This window comes from Marmota monax, unplaced genomic scaffold (genome assembly GCF_021218885.2).
Source record: "Marmota monax isolate L192 unplaced genomic scaffold, Marmota_monax_Labrador192_F-V1.1 WCK01_AAM20220418_F8-fsc00008, whole genome shotgun sequence".
Lineage (NCBI taxonomy): Eukaryota > Metazoa > Chordata > Mammalia > Rodentia > Sciuridae > Marmota > Marmota monax.
The window spans coordinates 6,633,702-6,650,355 of NW_026694432.1; the positions used below are offsets into that span (position 1 = coordinate 6,633,702).

General features: G+C 41.2%; 1 protein-coding gene across 2 annotated transcripts in view; it reads right to left on the reverse strand.

Annotated features, from left to right (window-relative positions):
* Kdm4a (lysine demethylase 4A) overlaps positions 1 to 16,654 on the reverse strand; it is a 53,930-nt gene that overhangs the window by 31,329 nt on the left and 5,947 nt on the right. For both annotated transcript variants that reach the window (XM_046468557.2, XM_046468558.2), the window contains exons 3-11: positions 16,289 to 16,464; positions 13,164 to 13,278; positions 10,729 to 10,922; positions 7,519 to 7,568; positions 6,772 to 6,875; positions 6,106 to 6,243; positions 5,027 to 5,274; positions 4,043 to 4,242; positions 1,438 to 1,808 (exon numbers count right to left, since the gene is read on the reverse strand). In XM_046468557.2, the coding sequence (XP_046324513.1) occupies positions 1,438 to 1,808; positions 4,043 to 4,242; positions 5,027 to 5,274; positions 6,106 to 6,243; positions 6,772 to 6,875; positions 7,519 to 7,568; positions 10,729 to 10,922; positions 13,164 to 13,278; positions 16,289 to 16,464 (1,596 nt within the window). The remainder of the gene's footprint in view (positions 1 to 1,437; positions 1,809 to 4,042; positions 4,243 to 5,026; positions 5,275 to 6,105; positions 6,244 to 6,771; positions 6,876 to 7,518; positions 7,569 to 10,728; positions 10,923 to 13,163; positions 13,279 to 16,288; positions 16,465 to 16,654) is intronic.

Consider the following 16,654-nt stretch of genomic DNA (forward strand, 5'->3'; position numbering starts at 1 on the left):
GAGGCAGGAGGATCGAGAGTTCAAAGCCAGCCTCATCAAAAAAGAGGTGCTAAGCAACTCAGTGAGACCTAGTCTTTAAATAAGATACAAAATAGACCTAGTCTTTAAATAAAATACAAAATAGGGCTCAGTGGTTGAGTACCCCTGAATTCAATCCCCAGTACCAAAAAATAAATAAAAATTAAAGACAAGGGGAAAAAATAACCATAAAAAGGGACTACAGGCAATACTAAGAAAATATGGATACGAAATGAGTGTTACTAGTTCATCCAAAACAGATACAAAACAAATACTTCAAATGTTAATAATTATACATGAATGATGAGTGAGCATGGGAACTCATGATGGCATTCTATTTCCATGTACTTTAGAAATTTTTCAATAAAAACTATTTTGTTTTATTTTTAAACCCAGGGGCACTTTACCACAGAGCCACACCCCCAGCCCTTTTTTAAGAGAGGATCTCGCTAAGTTGCTTAGGGCCTAAGTTCCTGCCTCAGCCTCTCAAGTAGCTGGGATTATAGGCATACACCATGGTACCCAAAATAAAACACTTTGAGGAGATAAATTTTTAAAAAGTAAAAAAGGGACCAGAGGTGTAGCTCAGCGATAGGATATGTACTTAAAAGTACATAAGGCTCTGGGTTTGATACCAAGCACCTAAGAAAAAAAAAGTAAAGGTACAAGAACAAAGAATTACAAGGACCTTCTGCATCAGCTTCTACTATGTGCCACTCCACACAAGCAGAAGCTTGGTCCACACAAACTGTGAAGCCATGCAGTAAGAGCAGGTCACTTGGGTGGCAGGAGTCCAGTTGTACCTAACACAGCTCTGAATCCCTCTCAGCATGGAACCATTTTGCACAAAACAAACAAGAAAAAGCTTCTATTGACAGTGTGATCTAGGATGAAGGGTGAACAAACATGTTCACATTTACAGTTTTGGGAAAGTATCCTGATATCTAAAATGATCCCCTATCAATGATTTGCTGGGCCTCCCCAGGAAAATCAGGCTGAGAAATATACCCTTGAATTTTAGAGTAAAAGGGCCATCTAATCCTTAACCCCCAAGCATCTGGGCTATAATGGCTACCATTCTAACCCTGTACTTCTAAGGCAAGGAGTGTCAGAGGAAGGGGTCCCACCCCACACTAGAGTACATTCAACTGGGCTAAGGATCTGCCAGTCACTGAAACTGCTAAGATACAATGCTCTGGATCAACAGTAGAAAATTATTAATTCCCAGTAAAGAACAAGCTTGAAAAGAATGAATGTCACCTGGCTTTTTATCTGACAATAATGCATGCTGGAGGCATTGACAGGGGGTTTCTCCTGCTCTCCTGGACTCCTGCAGCACCTTCATCCCACAGGCCCACCTCCCCTCCACAGGTTGTCTTCCAGGGTAGCTGACTCCCAAACCACTGTCCACAGACATACCTCTGCCAGCTCCCGTTCACTGATACTTCTGGGGGCACTGCCTTTCTTCCTGATGCATGGCTCTCCCATGGTGACTCTGCCATCCCCTTTGGCATAGCTATGCACAGTGAGAACTCCTGTTTGCCCTTGAGCTTGACAGGAGAGTGGCTCACTGGTTTCTGAATCAGAAGAAAGAGAATCCCGAGAAGAACTGGATCCCAGGCTAGAAAATGATTTCTTTTTGGAACCAGAGAAGATAAGGCGTCCTCCCATAGAAGCAGGGTTCACAGAAAGATCCAGAGCAGCTGCCTCTTGTTCCTCCTCATCATCCTCCTCTTCTAGCTTGACGTTTTTGAGCTCTTCAAATTTAACATCAGTGGAGTCAGAGTAATCTGAAACATACACAGACATTAGAAAAGCCAGGTTCCTCCTGAACATGTGAACTTCATGAAGATAATGACAAAACACAAGGAGCACAGGCTGGAAGTAAGACCTGGCTTCAAATTCTGGCTGTCAATTACAGGGTCCTTGTGTGATCTGGGCTAACACGTCAGCCACACGGGCCTCCATTTCTTCCTCTAATTTATCATGTGAGGATACTACCACTTATCTTCAGACCTCCTAACTGTAACTGCTGGTAACAGCCTTCACAGAGAGCACTCAGCAAGCAGCTCTACCTCTTCCTCACAGTCCTGCAAGAGATGGAAGCCTAAGCTCAGCAGAGGATCCAGATACCCCAGCCAGAAGAATTGCTGAAGAGAAGCCAACCCAGCCTCAGGTTTGACTATACAGGACTATCTGACTGTGAGCAGACACACCACGGCATCATGAACAGATTTCTTCAAGCCTGACCAAGACTGACACAAGCCTCTCACTAACAATTCTAACCTCATGAACACCTGCTGACTGCTCTGAAGCACTACTGACCACACCATTCTCATACAAATGGACCCTCAAGCCCCCAAGTAAACAAACTCTAAAATGGCAGGCACCCTAAACTTGATCATTACATACACACAAATTAAATTACCACACTGTACCCCATAAACACGTACAACTATGTCAATTAAATATTTTTAAAAATAAGCCAGGCATGATGACAGCTACTTGCAAGGCTGAGACCAGGGGATCCTAAATTTGAGACCAGCCTGGGCAACTTGGCAAGACCTTATTTCAAAATTTTAAAAAAAGATGCTGGATATAATGGTACACACCTATAATCCCAGCAGCTCAGGAATCTGAGGCAGGAGGATTGCAAGGTTGAGAACAACCTCAGCCTCACTGCAAAACCCTTGAGCAACTTATCAAAGCCCTGTCTCAAAGTAAAAAATAAGGACCGGGCCGGGCACAGTTGCACACACCTGTACTCCCAGCGGCTCGGGAGGCTGAGGCAGGAGGATTGCAAGTTCAAAGCCAGCCTCAGCAAAAGCGAGGCACTAAACAACTCAGTAAGACTTTGTCTCTAAATAAAATACAAAATAGGGCTGGGGATGTGGCTCAGTGGTCAAGTGCCCCTGAGTTCAATCCCTGGTAATCCTAAAAATAAATAAATAAATAAGGACAGGGGATTTAGCTCAATGGTAAAGTGTCCCAGGTTCAATGAGTAGGATCAAAAACTACACAAAAAAATGGGGCTGGGATATAGCTCAGTTGGTAGAGTATTTGCCTAGCACAGATAAGGCCCTGGGTTCAATCCCTAGCACCACCAAAAAATAAAAATGAAAGAATAAAAATAGGGCTGGGATGGTGGCTCAGCAGGAGAGTGCTCACGGAGCACAGGCGGGACCCGGGTTCAATCCTCAGCACCACATAAAAAAATAAAGACATTGTGTTGTGTCCATCTACACCTAAATAAATATTTTTAAAAAATAAATAAACAAAAGAGCTAAGTACACAGCTTAGTGATAGAGTACCCCTGGGTTCAATCCTCAGCACTGTAAACAAAATAAATAAATAAAAGTAACGAGCAGGGTATAGTGGCATATGCCTGTAATCCCAGCTACTTCCAAGGCTGAGGCAAGAGCACTCCAAGTTCAAGGTGAGCCTCAGTCACTAAGCAAAGCCCTAAGCAATTTAGTGAGACCCTGTCACAAAATAAAAAATAGGAAGGACTAGGTACGTGGCTCAGTGGTTGATCACCCCTGGGTTTAATCCCCAATACCAAAAAATAAAAAATGAAAAGGTAAAATAAAATGGCAGTCCACGCTTACATCATCTCATCCCTCTTCTCCAGTCTCCTCTCCTGGTCACATAACTGTCTTCCTCTAAACAGACCACTCCTAATAGTCTATTTAGAGGAAAACCCCACCAGCTTCCCAAGACATGGTATTGCTTCCTGTCTTCATGGCTTGCCCAGCATCTCTGGCGTGCCTTGCCACACCTGCCCATTTTACTTCATCATCACCTTCATCAAATGTTTCAGTTTCCCTCACTCCTCACCAGGTGGGAAACAGGCCTTTCCCCTCCATGCCTGTTCCACCCTGAATATCCCTAAAGCACTTCTCATAGTCCAACTACAGGTCCTCACAGATCGTACTCTCTCCTTTTTTATTTCTGATCCTGCGCTCAATACGCACGGCATACAGGACAGACAAGGGCTGCGAAAAATGCACCATGTTCTACTCACCTGGGAAGGGCAGGCTATCCTCAACTTGCCGCACAGAGCTGTGGGTGGGCCTCACAGGAGCAAGGGTGGCCTGACATTCTGTCATTTCATACTGTCCAGAACTCAGTTCCTCCTTGGGGAAGAGCTCACTCTGACTTACTTCCTGTGGTAATTCAAGACAAACCCGGTGCCTCTTTGTCCCTATACGGTGCTTGGCCAGACTGTAAAGAGAACAAACCTTCTAGAGTCCACATATGAAATCACCAAATACATTCAACCTTGTGCAAATACAACCCAAAATAAATGCCCAGGGCCTGTCAGTACTGGTTCAAAACTCGGGACCACCTCTTGTGTGATCTGAACCAAAAGACTTGACCTCTCTGAACTTAGTCCATCATCTGGAAAGTACAGGTATCCCAACCCACCTCACAGATTTGGGGTGAAGATTGAGAAAAGGTTCATAGAGCACCGCAGCAGAGTGCCTAGCCTTATTAAGTACCCCATAAATGTCCCTCTGGTCTTTCCCACATGAAATGGGAAAAACTCTTCTCAGAGCACTGGCTCAGATCCTGACAACACCAGCAAACTTATCTTCCTACTGCCACTGCCCCAGAAAGTCTTGATCCCACCATCACATTCTCCTTTTCAACAAATATTCTGGGGGATGCAGCTCAGTGATAAAGCACCCATGGGTTCAGCCCCCAGTATCACAAAAATAAAACAGAATAAAAAACAGAAAACACTCTGATAGGAAAACTAACTTTTTTGGCACAAGGGAGCCCTACCCCTTGCTCCAGCCAACTACAGGTTTATTATCTTCATTGCTGGGTAAGAACCACAAGGAAGTGCTGAATGCTCCAGCTCTGAGGGTTTTGGAACTTTACTAAGAAGAAAATTCCCTCAGCTGTGGCTCAAACACCCCACTTAGTCACAGCCTTTCCACAGGTTGTGAGAGCTGCCCAGAATCCCATCCTCAACAGTCAGGTCCAAATGGCTACCAGTTACCTTCTCTTTAGGTCTCCCTCCTCTCCATCTTCAACTCCTTCCATGTCCTCCTCTGGGCATTCCTCCTCATTCCCAGCTCCTGGGGGAAGTTCACTCTCCTTGAGAAATTCTGCTGCTTCTGGTGTAGGCACGGTATGGTCAATAATTGTGCTGTCCTTCCCAGCTTTCCAAAGTTTGTATCTTTCTGGCTGGAACTTCCTCACAAACACATCCATGGAGATCTTCACCATATCCTTTCTGCAGGAGCACTGTCACAAGTAGCGAGCAAGTGAAGCACACCTTATCTGTTTCTGCCTCACCTCCACATCCCATCTCCTCCCTCCATGTGGAAAAAAGCATGAGACATTTTAAAACCAAACTGTTCTAGTTCACAGGCCAAGGGCACATTGCTCTTACAGAAACTTCAAACACGAGGGAAGCAAAAAGAGGTCAGAGAGTGCTGGCACAGTAGTGAGTCTACCTGGGCACTTATGAGAGTGCACAGAGGATGGGCAGTGACGTGGCTCTGTACCTAGGTCCTGAGATGGTCAACAACCGCATGCCTATGGATATCTATCCAAGTCAAGACTACACAAGAAAGCCTAGTACTCTGAGGCACGGCACAGCTTGTTGCTTGCCTATAACAAAAGTAAATGCCTAAGACTTTTTCAAAAGAGAAATCTCAGAATGGTCACAGCAAGAAATATTGATAATGTGGGGTATAGTTTTAATTCTAAATGGACTTAAGTGCGGAATCTCACTTTTTACTTTCCAAAGCTACATATATTTTTAAAAATTCTTTATGAACACAAAAAGCTGTCATTTTTACACATTTCCAGCCAGTCTTTCTGAATTTCAGCACTTTAAAGAAATATTCTGGGTCTAGGGTTGTGGCTCAGTGGTAGAGCACTTGCCTCAAATGTGTAAGGCACTGGGTTCAATTCTCAGCACCACATATAAATAAATGAATAAAGTTCATCAACAACTTAAAAAACTATTTAAAATATAAAAAAAAAAAAAGAAAGAAATATTCTGACACTAACAACAATTTACTCAACCAGATATTTTTAGTCAGTATAATAGACATCAAGAGGGCTCACCAGCACGGCCTGTTTGCCATACTCAATCCAACGCCGGGTGGCAAAATTGGTAGACTCTGCACAGTTGAAGCCATGATTAAAGCCGGCATGGTAACCATAAGGGAAAGTGATCATGAACTCTCCAGCTTCTTGAGTCACCTAAAGAAGAGAAGACTTAGGGCTGGGGATGTTGCTCAAGCGGTAGCGTGCTCGCCTGTCATACACCGGGTGCTGAGTTTGATCCTCAAAACCACATACAAATAAAGATATTGTGTCCACCTCAAACTAAAAAATAAATATTAAAAAAAAAGAAGAAGAAGAGAAGACTTAAAGCAGCTGCCACACATGGCAGAGACTATAAAATGGGACTCCTGGGCTCTGGTTCAGCCACCAATTAGCTAAGCAACCACAGATAAGTCATATACTACTGGGGTCTTCTGTCTTGTATAAAATGAAAAGCCTTAAGATACTACATGCATATCATGACAATAATTAACCCTTCCTCCAAGTTCAGCGCTGTCTAGGTGACCTGCTCCTCCCATGGCCCACTAGTCCCCTCTTTGGCATCAAAATCCCACCCTAAATCAAAGTGATGGTGACAAACTAGAATACAATTCTGTGAAACAAAGACCAAAAAGGGTTGTCTCTATGTAAGCCTAAGGACTTCCATATGTAATATCAGCTCACCTTGTCAAAGGGAATGCCATATTTCTTCAGCATTAAAGGGGAAATCAGGGTCATCTTATGGCGGAGAAAAGCCTCACAGCTTTGAGCACTTCCTGGGAAAAAGCCTGTTTAAATGCACAATGGGTCTGAGTTTATTCCTTTCTCCACACTAGCTGTATAATCCTGGAGTCACTTCATACCTGTAAATCTCATCTGAACGAAATCTTTCTATCTCTGGGCAGACTCCTAAGATTCTACAGTGCACCTCTCCAGATAGAGTACTACCTGGGTAATCAAACTTGTTTGGGTGACTGAAAACACCCAACAACAGCTGCCTCTGTTCTTAACAGCACTTTCAAACTTTTTAGAACTTTCTCCAGTACTGAAAGATTGAGACTGCACTCTTTTGTCAAAAGTAACACATCTATAGCATAATCTACCCTGGCTTTCCTGAAATAAGATTCTCTAGAGGTACAAATCTAATCCACATAAAGATCAAACTACGAAATAACTTGATTTTTACTTTAACAGTTTGGGTTTTAGCAGAAGAACCAGAATCAAAATGATTTGTATACTTTCCTCGTTACAGAAACCAGTGCTTGGAGGAACTGAGACAAAGACCATCAAAGGAAGGACTAAAAGTTACCTTTTTGGATACAGTTGAGCCCATTCCCTCCCTGTAAATCTGTGAAAGGCCACACAAGATCTTATCACAGAAAATGAACTTTTGAGAGCTAGACACAGCTCACAGAAGGGAGGAGACAATACCTTTGGCGAGGCGCTCCAATCGTTTTCCATGCTCAGGTGGAACAGAGTACCTGAAAACATATGAGAGCATCAGACACGGAGCAAAGGACAGGAACAGGAGCCAAAGGGCTTGTCCCACTAGAAAAACACACTGAAGCCAGTAGAGAGAACGCTGAAGTTTCCTAGCACAAAAAAAATGACAAATGTTTGAGGTGGTGAATATGCCAGTTCACTGATCTGACTTTAACACATTGCATAATACATGGTCTGGAATAGCAGCACACTGTAGCCCATAAAAAAATGTACAGTTACGTATTGACTAAAAATAATAATACAAGCTGGGAGTGGTGGCTCACACCCACAATCCTAGCAATTTAGGAGACTGAAGCAGGAGGATCACAAGTTCAAAGCCAGCCTCAGCAATTTAGAGAGACACTTAGCAACTTGGTGAAACCCTGTCTCAAAATAAAAATCAAAAGGTCTTGGATATTAAAAGGGCTCAGTGGTAAAGGGCCCCTGGGTTCAATCCCCAGTACCCAAAAAATAAATAACTTAAAAAATGAAATTAACAATACAAACCAGGTGCAATGGCACACACCTGTAATCCCAGTGACTCAGGAGACTGAGGCAGGATTGCAAGTTGGAGGCCAGACTGGGCAACTTAGTGAGACCCTGTCTCAAGATAAAAATAAAAAGGGCTGAGGATATAGCTTAGTGATAGAGCATCCCTGGGTCTAATCCCCAGTACCACCAAAAAAACAAAAACAAAAAACACTTTTTTTTTTTTAAAGAGAGAGAGAGAGAATTTTTAATACTTATTTTTTAGTTTTCAGCGGACACAACATCTTTGTATGTGGTGCTGAGGATCGAACCCGGGACGCAGGCATGCCAGGCGAGCGCGCTACCACTTGAGCCACATCCCCAGCCCCCCCCAAAAAAAACACTTTTTAAAGTTGCTAAGCACTACAAAGAATCTGGAGAAGCTAAGTATTAGACTCCTGGAGCAGAAGAATATAGAGCCTACAAAGGAATGTAACTGAATTTATTTCTTCTATATTCACCCACTTAATAAAACATCTATTGGAGCTGGGGTTGTAGCTCAGCAGTAAAGTGCTCGCCTAACACATATAAGGCCCTAGGTTCAATCCTCAGCACCACATATAAATAAATAAAATAAAGGTATTATGTCCAACTACAAATAAAAGATAGATATTTAAAAAATAAAAATAAAACACCTATTGAATATGCACCATGAACTAGGATTTATGGTACAAAAAGTTATGTTGTTCATGCAATAAAATTTTTTAATGGGCTGGGGATGTGGCTCAAGCGGTAGCGCGCTCGCCTGGCATGCCTGTGTCCCGGGTTCGATCCTCAGCACAACATACAGACAAAGATGTTGTGTCTGCCAAATACTAAAAAATAAATATTAAAATTCTCTCTCTCCCTCTTTCTCACTCTCTCTCACTCTTTCTTAAAAAAAAAAAAATTTTTAAAGAGGAAAAAAAGGTGGCATTACATAATCTCAGTGTTTTTTAAAATGCTCCCAGGAGTAAAAGGCCTAATTAGAAGAGGTTAGAGAAAAAAATGGGAAGCAGGGTAGAGATGGATTAGAAACCTAGAAATTTGGTCTGGGATCTGCTGATGATTCCATTTTCCCTTCATCTGCATAAAAGCTATACTGATTACCCAATAATTAATCACTCCTCCCCTTGGTAGGGTGTCTAGACATCACAGTAACTGTTCTCCATTAAAAAAAAAAAAAAAAAAAAAAGAGGGCTGGGGATGTGGCTCAAGCAGTAGTGCGCGAGCGGCCCAGGTTCGATCCTCAGCACCACATACAAACAAAGGTGTTGTGTCCGCCGAAAACTAAAAAATAAATATTAAAAATTAAAAAAAAAAAAAAAAAAAAAGAAAGAAAAAGAAAAGAAAAAAGAGAACATCTGAGACTATTTAAAACTTTTGCACAACTGTTAAACATATTCTGAAACTCACAGTAACCTTATTATAATCTACCCTAAAGCAGCAGTGTGCACTGTGGTTCTAGTACTGGGGAAACTGAATACAGAGAATCACTTGAGCCCAGGAATTCAAGGCCAGCCTGAGCAACTCAGTGAAACTCAACTCAAAATAAAATAAAAAGGGCTGGGGATATAGCTAAGTGGGAGAGCACTTGTATATGCACAAGGCCCTGGGTTTGATTTCCCACTATCAAAACAAAAAAAAAAAAAGAGGAAAATTAAGTATATTCCACATAAACAACAAAAATGACCCCTCTTAAATAAAATAGCCTCCTTATGAATCAAAACAGAGGAGAAAAGTTAAGAAAATACCACCAAAAGGACTTTGACTTTAGGAGCCATCAGGCAACCTCACACAGAATTTTCTAGAGCTCCCACTTCAAATGATCTATCCAATGTATCAATAACTGTAAAATCTCTTGATTGAAGAATGATAATCCAATATCAGGAAATTTTAGAGTCAACATTTACAGATTTTTGCATATTTTCCAATCCTAGCCATCTAGAAGAAAGGCAGTACACAGTGGGTGGGGATGAGGGGGAGCACTAGGGATTGAGCTGAGAGCTTTGTACTTGCCAGGCAAATGCTATGCCACTAGACAACATCCCCAGTCCACCAAATATTTTTTTAATGAGGTAAAGAATTCTTTCTATCATCTGAAGGAATAATTCCAGTTTTGAAGTCTGTCTCTCAGAAGGTCAGGCACAGAGCTGACCTTCTCAGCTACTCAGGAGGCTGAAGCAGGAGGATCTCAAGTTTGAGTTCAGCTTGGACAACACAGCAAAACCTAGTCTCCAAATTTAAAAAGAGGCTAGGAATATATCTCAGTGGTATAGCTCAGTGGTAGAACACCCTGGGTTCAATGCCCATTACCACAAAAAATAAATAAACAGAAACAAAGAAATGTCACAGGCCCATTCAGAAGAAGTTATAAAGAGTGGGATTGCCTGTAACAGTTCCATGACTTTCAGTAACAGACTAAACTATGCTTTCCTAAGATGGTGTTGAGTCATGTGTTCTCTAAAGCCTCATTTCTCAACAGATAGTCTGGCTCCAACAGTATCTGATCACCTCAAAGTGTGTCTCAAATGTAGAATGTCATCTCCACCCCAAGCCTGCTGCACCAGAATCCACATTTCAACCTGCTCCAGAGGTTTCCAGTGGACATTAAAGGTGAGAAAACCTGTACCAACTATGGGCTGACTTTACCAGGACTTTGGCTCTCCGAAGTGCAGGTAATTGATGCTGTACAGGTCCATGTCTTCTGTATGCCAGGCAAAGGAAGTCTTCCACATGCCAAAGTACAGGTATGGGGTGTTCACACCCTCAATGGTGATCCCACTCTCCTTTTCAACCAAATCCAAAATGGTCTTCAGCCGGCCAATGTTCCACTCATCAACATGCTGCCAAAGAAATGACAGTCCACAGTAAATTATACTTGAATATAAAATGAAGTTATGAATCTACAAACCACAGAGAAGGCTTCAGGAGAGCCTATCATCTCTGATCAACCCATAAAATAATGTCAAAACCACAGGCCAGTCACAGGGGTGTATACGTGACTTGGGAGACTGAGATAGGAGGGTGATAAAAGGAGGCCAGCCTGAGCAACTTAGAGAGACTGTATCTCGAAATAAAAAATAAAAAGGACTGGGCCTGGGTGTAGTGGTACACACTTGTAATTCCAGCAGATTGGGAGGCTGAGGCAGGAGGACCGCAAGTTCAAAGCTAACCTCAGCAACTTAGCTAGGTCCGGAGAACTTATTGAGACCTTATCTCAAAATAAAAAATAAAAATAAAAAGGGGGGGCTGGGGATGTGGCTCAAGCGGTAGCGCGCTCGCCTGGCATGCGTGTGGCCCTGGTTCGATCCTCAGCACCACATACAAACAAAGATGTTGTGTCCGCCAAAAACTAACAAAATAAAATAAATATTAAAAAATAAATAAATACATAAAAAGGGCTGGGGATGTGGCTCAGTCATTAAGTGCCTATGGGTTCAATCCCCAGTACCAAAACAAAACAACAAAACTGAACCCCTCACTTTTTTTTTTTTAATATTTACTTTTTAGTTGTAGTTGGACACAATACCTTTAGGACCTCGCACATGCAAGGCGAATACTCACAATCCCAGCCCCCCCTCACTTTCACAGTTACTACTGGAACTGACACCATCATGCCTCCAAAGGGATTTAAGCAATATAGTATAGGAAAGATGTTTAAGGAGGTGACAGTTACCTGATCTAAACCCCAGGAAGAAGAGTTTTAACAAAAGATAAAGAAACTTAGGTCAGGGGCTGGGGATTTGGCTCAAGCGGTAGTGCACTCGCCTGGCATGCGAGCGGCCCAGGTTCAATCCTCAGCACCACATACAAACAAAGATGTTGTGTCCGCCAAAAAATAAAACATTAAAAAACTCTCTCTCTCTCTCTTAAAAAAAAAATAAAAATTTAAAAAAAAAAAAAAGAAACTTAGGTCAAATTGGGAAAAACAAAGAAAAATGGGAATTAACTATAGTAACTCATGCTTCTTTTAGCTTCAATTTCCACTGGGCAGAGTCTTCATAAAATGTCTACATTGTCCTTTCCCCGAGTTGTACTCAGCCAGAAGCCCCCCTCCTAAAACCAAGTTCCCAATTTTTGTGCCCTGCTTTTGTACTTCCCAAAATCTGCAGGCATCAATCCACCATTCATGCCTACAGGCTTGACTCCCCATCACCCCACAATATTACTGTCAACAAACTTAGAATTCACTTTTTAGGGGCTGGGGATGTGACTCAAGCGGTAGTGTGCTCGCCTGACATGCGTGCGGCCTGGGTTCGATCCTCAGCACCACACACAAACAAAGATGTTGTGTCCGCCGAAAACTAAAAAAAAAAATTTCTCTCTCTCTCTCTCTCTTTAAAAAAAAAAAAAAAGAATTCACTTTTTAAATACTTTCCTTTTGATAATTTACAAAAATGTTAAAATCTAAGCAATAATACCTAAAACACCTAATTTTTTTCTAATCATCCAAAGGCAGGTTCAAATAGTCCCTCTTCTACCATATCAAAACAATTCTTATTTGAAAATTGGGATCCCCCTGACTCAGCCTCCAAAGTCACTGGGATTACAGACATGCACCAAGGTGCCTGGCACCAAAGCAGTTCTTCATGCAAAAAAAACCAAATACTTCAAGCCAATGTTAAATAGTTAAAATAGCTTTTGCTACAGAATTCTGTTTAAGGGTTTTTAAAATCTAAATAGATTTCTCTTCTTAAATATATACCCCTTTCATTAGTCAGTGATCTTTTTTCTGCAGAAACCACACAGCTCCTCCCCCATCATTTCATTTTCTCTGAACCATCCCACCCTTTCAAGAACTCATCATCTACCACCCACAGACTATGCTAACAGCCCTTGAAAAGAACACCACATCATCTAATTCACATGCAGAGTGGGAGAAATAAAGTTCAGTCACATGCAAAAAATGCTAACAACTAAGGGAACTCAGCATATCAGTTGGTGGTACATCATTCATTTGTTCTTCCACCCATTCACCAACTCACTTTTAGAAGCCTACTAAGTGCTGGGCAGGAAAAAAAAAAAAAAGTATTATGTTACAAAATTTCAAATATTCTGCACAAAGGGCTTCCAAGGAGCCTCACCTTTTCATAGAGAGTACCATTCACATCTGCGCCATAAATTGGAGGGTTGAATGTGAGATTTTTCCAGTATTTCCGCTCAAGCTCTTCAAACTCACTATACCGTGGGGTACAGTACCTTCCAAAGTTTAAAAAAAAAATAATAATAATTGTTAGCCACTTACTGTCACTAAATTTATTAGGCATTATGAACAGTGTAAGACACAATTCCCTGAATTCCCTATTTCCAGAACAGCAAGACATTTCAAATGAACAAGACACAATCTTGGCATTCAAGGTTATAATGTACAGTAACTCCCCTCAATATTCCTTCCATGAACTGGGCCCACGGAAACTGGGAAAAGAAGGTCACTAAAGCAGTGACATGAATCCATCTTCTTTTACAACATAATAACTTCCACTGAAGAGAGGCTACTTAAACTACACCCTGCTTGATTCAGGAGTAGCTTAGCCAGTGAGGAAAAAGGACTTAAAAACTATAAAGAACCACAGAGGACACACCCATTAATCTCAGCAACTTGGGAGGCTGAGGCAAGAGGCTCTCAAGTTTGAGGCCAGCCTCAGCAACTGAGGGAGGTCATAAGCAACCTAGCAAAATCTTGTCACAAAATTAAAAATAGAAAGGACTGGGGATATAGCTCAGTGACAGAGCACTTGCTTAGCATGCACGAGGCCCTGGGTTCAATTCCCAGTACTGTAAAAAAATAATAATGAAAAAGTTATTAAGTGGCAATTTAAAAAGAATAATACACCAGCCTTACAAACATAAAAAGTGGGAAAAGTAATGTACTAAAATGGAAAAAATATTAGTAAGATATAATAATTGTATAAAGATTAGACCTGAAGCCCAAAATGAAATTTTATGGGGGATAAAAGGAATGAGTGAAAACAAATCTTCCTTTACTGCCTTTCATTTCAATGTTAACCTAATGAATAATACATTTTAGAAAAATTCATGTGTTTAACAAATCCTTTGCCTTCTAACGATCTGTTTTTATAAGATGTTTTCTTAAAGCTGGCTAGACATAAAAATAGAAATTGGGGGTAAAAAATCTTGTCTCATAAGGCTGGGGTTGTGGCTCAGTGGTAAAGTACTTGCCTAGCATGTATAACACACTGCCTTTGATTCTCAGCACCACATAAAAATAAATAAAATAAAGGTATTGTGTCCATCTACAACTAAAAATATTTTTTAAAAAAATCTTCTTGTCATATATAAGGGTAGGGGCTGGCAGTCTAGCATGCTAATAGAGCACTTGGCTAGTGAGGCCCTGAGTTCAATTCCCAGCACTGCAGAGTAGAAACAGAGTTGTTTATAAGGAAAAGAAACGCTGAACACAGTGATCTATGTTTGTAATCTCAGCAACGGAAGAACTTTAGGCAGGAGGATTACATGTTCCACACTAGCCTGGGTAATTTATCAAGATCATATCTCTAAATAAAAATATAAAGGGCTGAGGATGTAGTTCAAGGTAAAGAAATTCTGGATTCAATCCCTAGTACTGAAGAAAAAAAAAAAGCAAAGGAAAAGAAGTATATTGAAAGAAAAAAGCCTAGCATATATTGACAAGAAGACATAGGATGCTAAAGACCCTGGTAGAACCCTGCATAAGAAACAGAAAGCTGCTAAGTTTGGCCCCACAAACACAGCTAAAATCAGGATCAACTATGACACAGACTTGCATCTGCAAAGCTTATCACACTTCTTCAATAAGCTTTTACATAAGTTCTCTCATTGGCCAACAGGCTGGCTGGCAATGTAGATGTTTTAAGCTTTGTCAATAAAACTGTTAAGACCTCAATTAGAATCCACAAACCAGTAGAGTGCTTGCCTTGCATGCAGGAGGCCCTGAGTTCAATCCCCAGTACCAAAAAAAAAAAAAAAAGTATTGACAAGCCAAGTGAAAAGAGAGCAAAGTATAGAAATAGAAAGAGCAAGACCTGCTATGAGAGAAAGAGGAGATTAAAAAAAAACATGAAAGGCTGTTTCTAGAAGTGAGGACTATGAAACAAAAAACTTAGCTCTGGACTTAATCTCAGCAAAGGCATTTGTCAGTCAAGCTGAAATTAAGACATGAGTAAATCAGAAGGCTCAGGAAATAAAGCAAGAGGAAGGAGAAGGAATCTCTTGTGGAAATCCAAGGTTGGGGAGCAAAGTGAGAAGATAACAGAAGAAGGATTAAGAAATAGTCACAGCCAATTGAGGGAAACACAAAGTATATTTTCTGTGATTATGACACAAGATGACAGCTAAATGTTAAAAACAGAGAGAAAAGCAACTAAAAACAATAGGACTAAACAAACACGTTTTCAGACAAGAATGAGCAGATGAAGAAGAGTTACATGACAGAAAATAAGGTTAGTAATTATTCACATTCTGTTACTGTCAAAACAGAAATCAGATAGCAGCTAACAGGTAGTGAAGAGCCTGCCCATATCTAAAGACAGAAGATACCACAATGAACTGAAATGACTAAAGCCACTTTTTGATAACAGGTGGCATCAATATACCTCTCAAAAAAAAAACCCCACCTTTCAAATCACCTCTTTCTTTTGCAACTGTACAATTTAGTATCATCCAAAAAATTATTATATTTCTAGGGTAGGGGTTATAGCTCAGTAGCAGAGCACTTGCCTAGCATGTGCAAGGACTGGGTTTCATCCTCAGCATCACAAAAAATAAATTTAATCTTTAAATTATTCTACCTCAGCCGGGAATGGTGGCCATGCCTGTAATCCCAGCTCAGGAGGCCGAGCCAGGAGAATTGTGAGTTCAAAGTCAGCCTCAGCAAAGGTGAGATGCCAAACAACTCAGTGAGACCCTGTCTCTAAATAAAATATAAAATGGGGCTGGGGATATGGCTCAATCCCCGGTAGCACCCCCCCCTCCAAAAAAATTACTCTACTTCAAATGGGAAAACAATGGGAATGGGACCACCTTAGGCAAGAATGTAGAAAGGTTTAGACTACAACAGAGGAAATGCTTCCACAGAAACTGCAAAAAAAGGGAGAGAGAAGCTAGAACTGAGGAAGCTATTCCTCAGTATGACAGTAGCAGTCTTGGAGACAACTATAAGGATGAGACAATAGGTTTTAGGTGTTAAAACAGAGGAAGTGTTTCTACTCACTTATCACTATTAGCAATCTTGCGGAACTCTCGAACAGTCATGGCTTTCTTCTGAATGTTGTACTGAGTAAAGAGGCCAGACTGCCCTGTTACCAGTTGCTGGATGGGTGCAGGGATGACCAGATCATCAATGTCATCATAGGATGCTCGTGGCTTCCACTCTTTTGGAGGAACAACCTACAGGAAACATAAGAAAAAAGGAGACAGATAAGAAACTGAAAAGTCAAGAGTTTGGCAGGTTTTTAGTCTGCTACACAAACAGTCAATTTCACTAGAAAGTGACTCTGAATTACTGACAATAACCCAAACATAGGAAGACACACTGTCATGCTAACCCTGACCAGCTCTGCCATCAACTAGCTGCCTA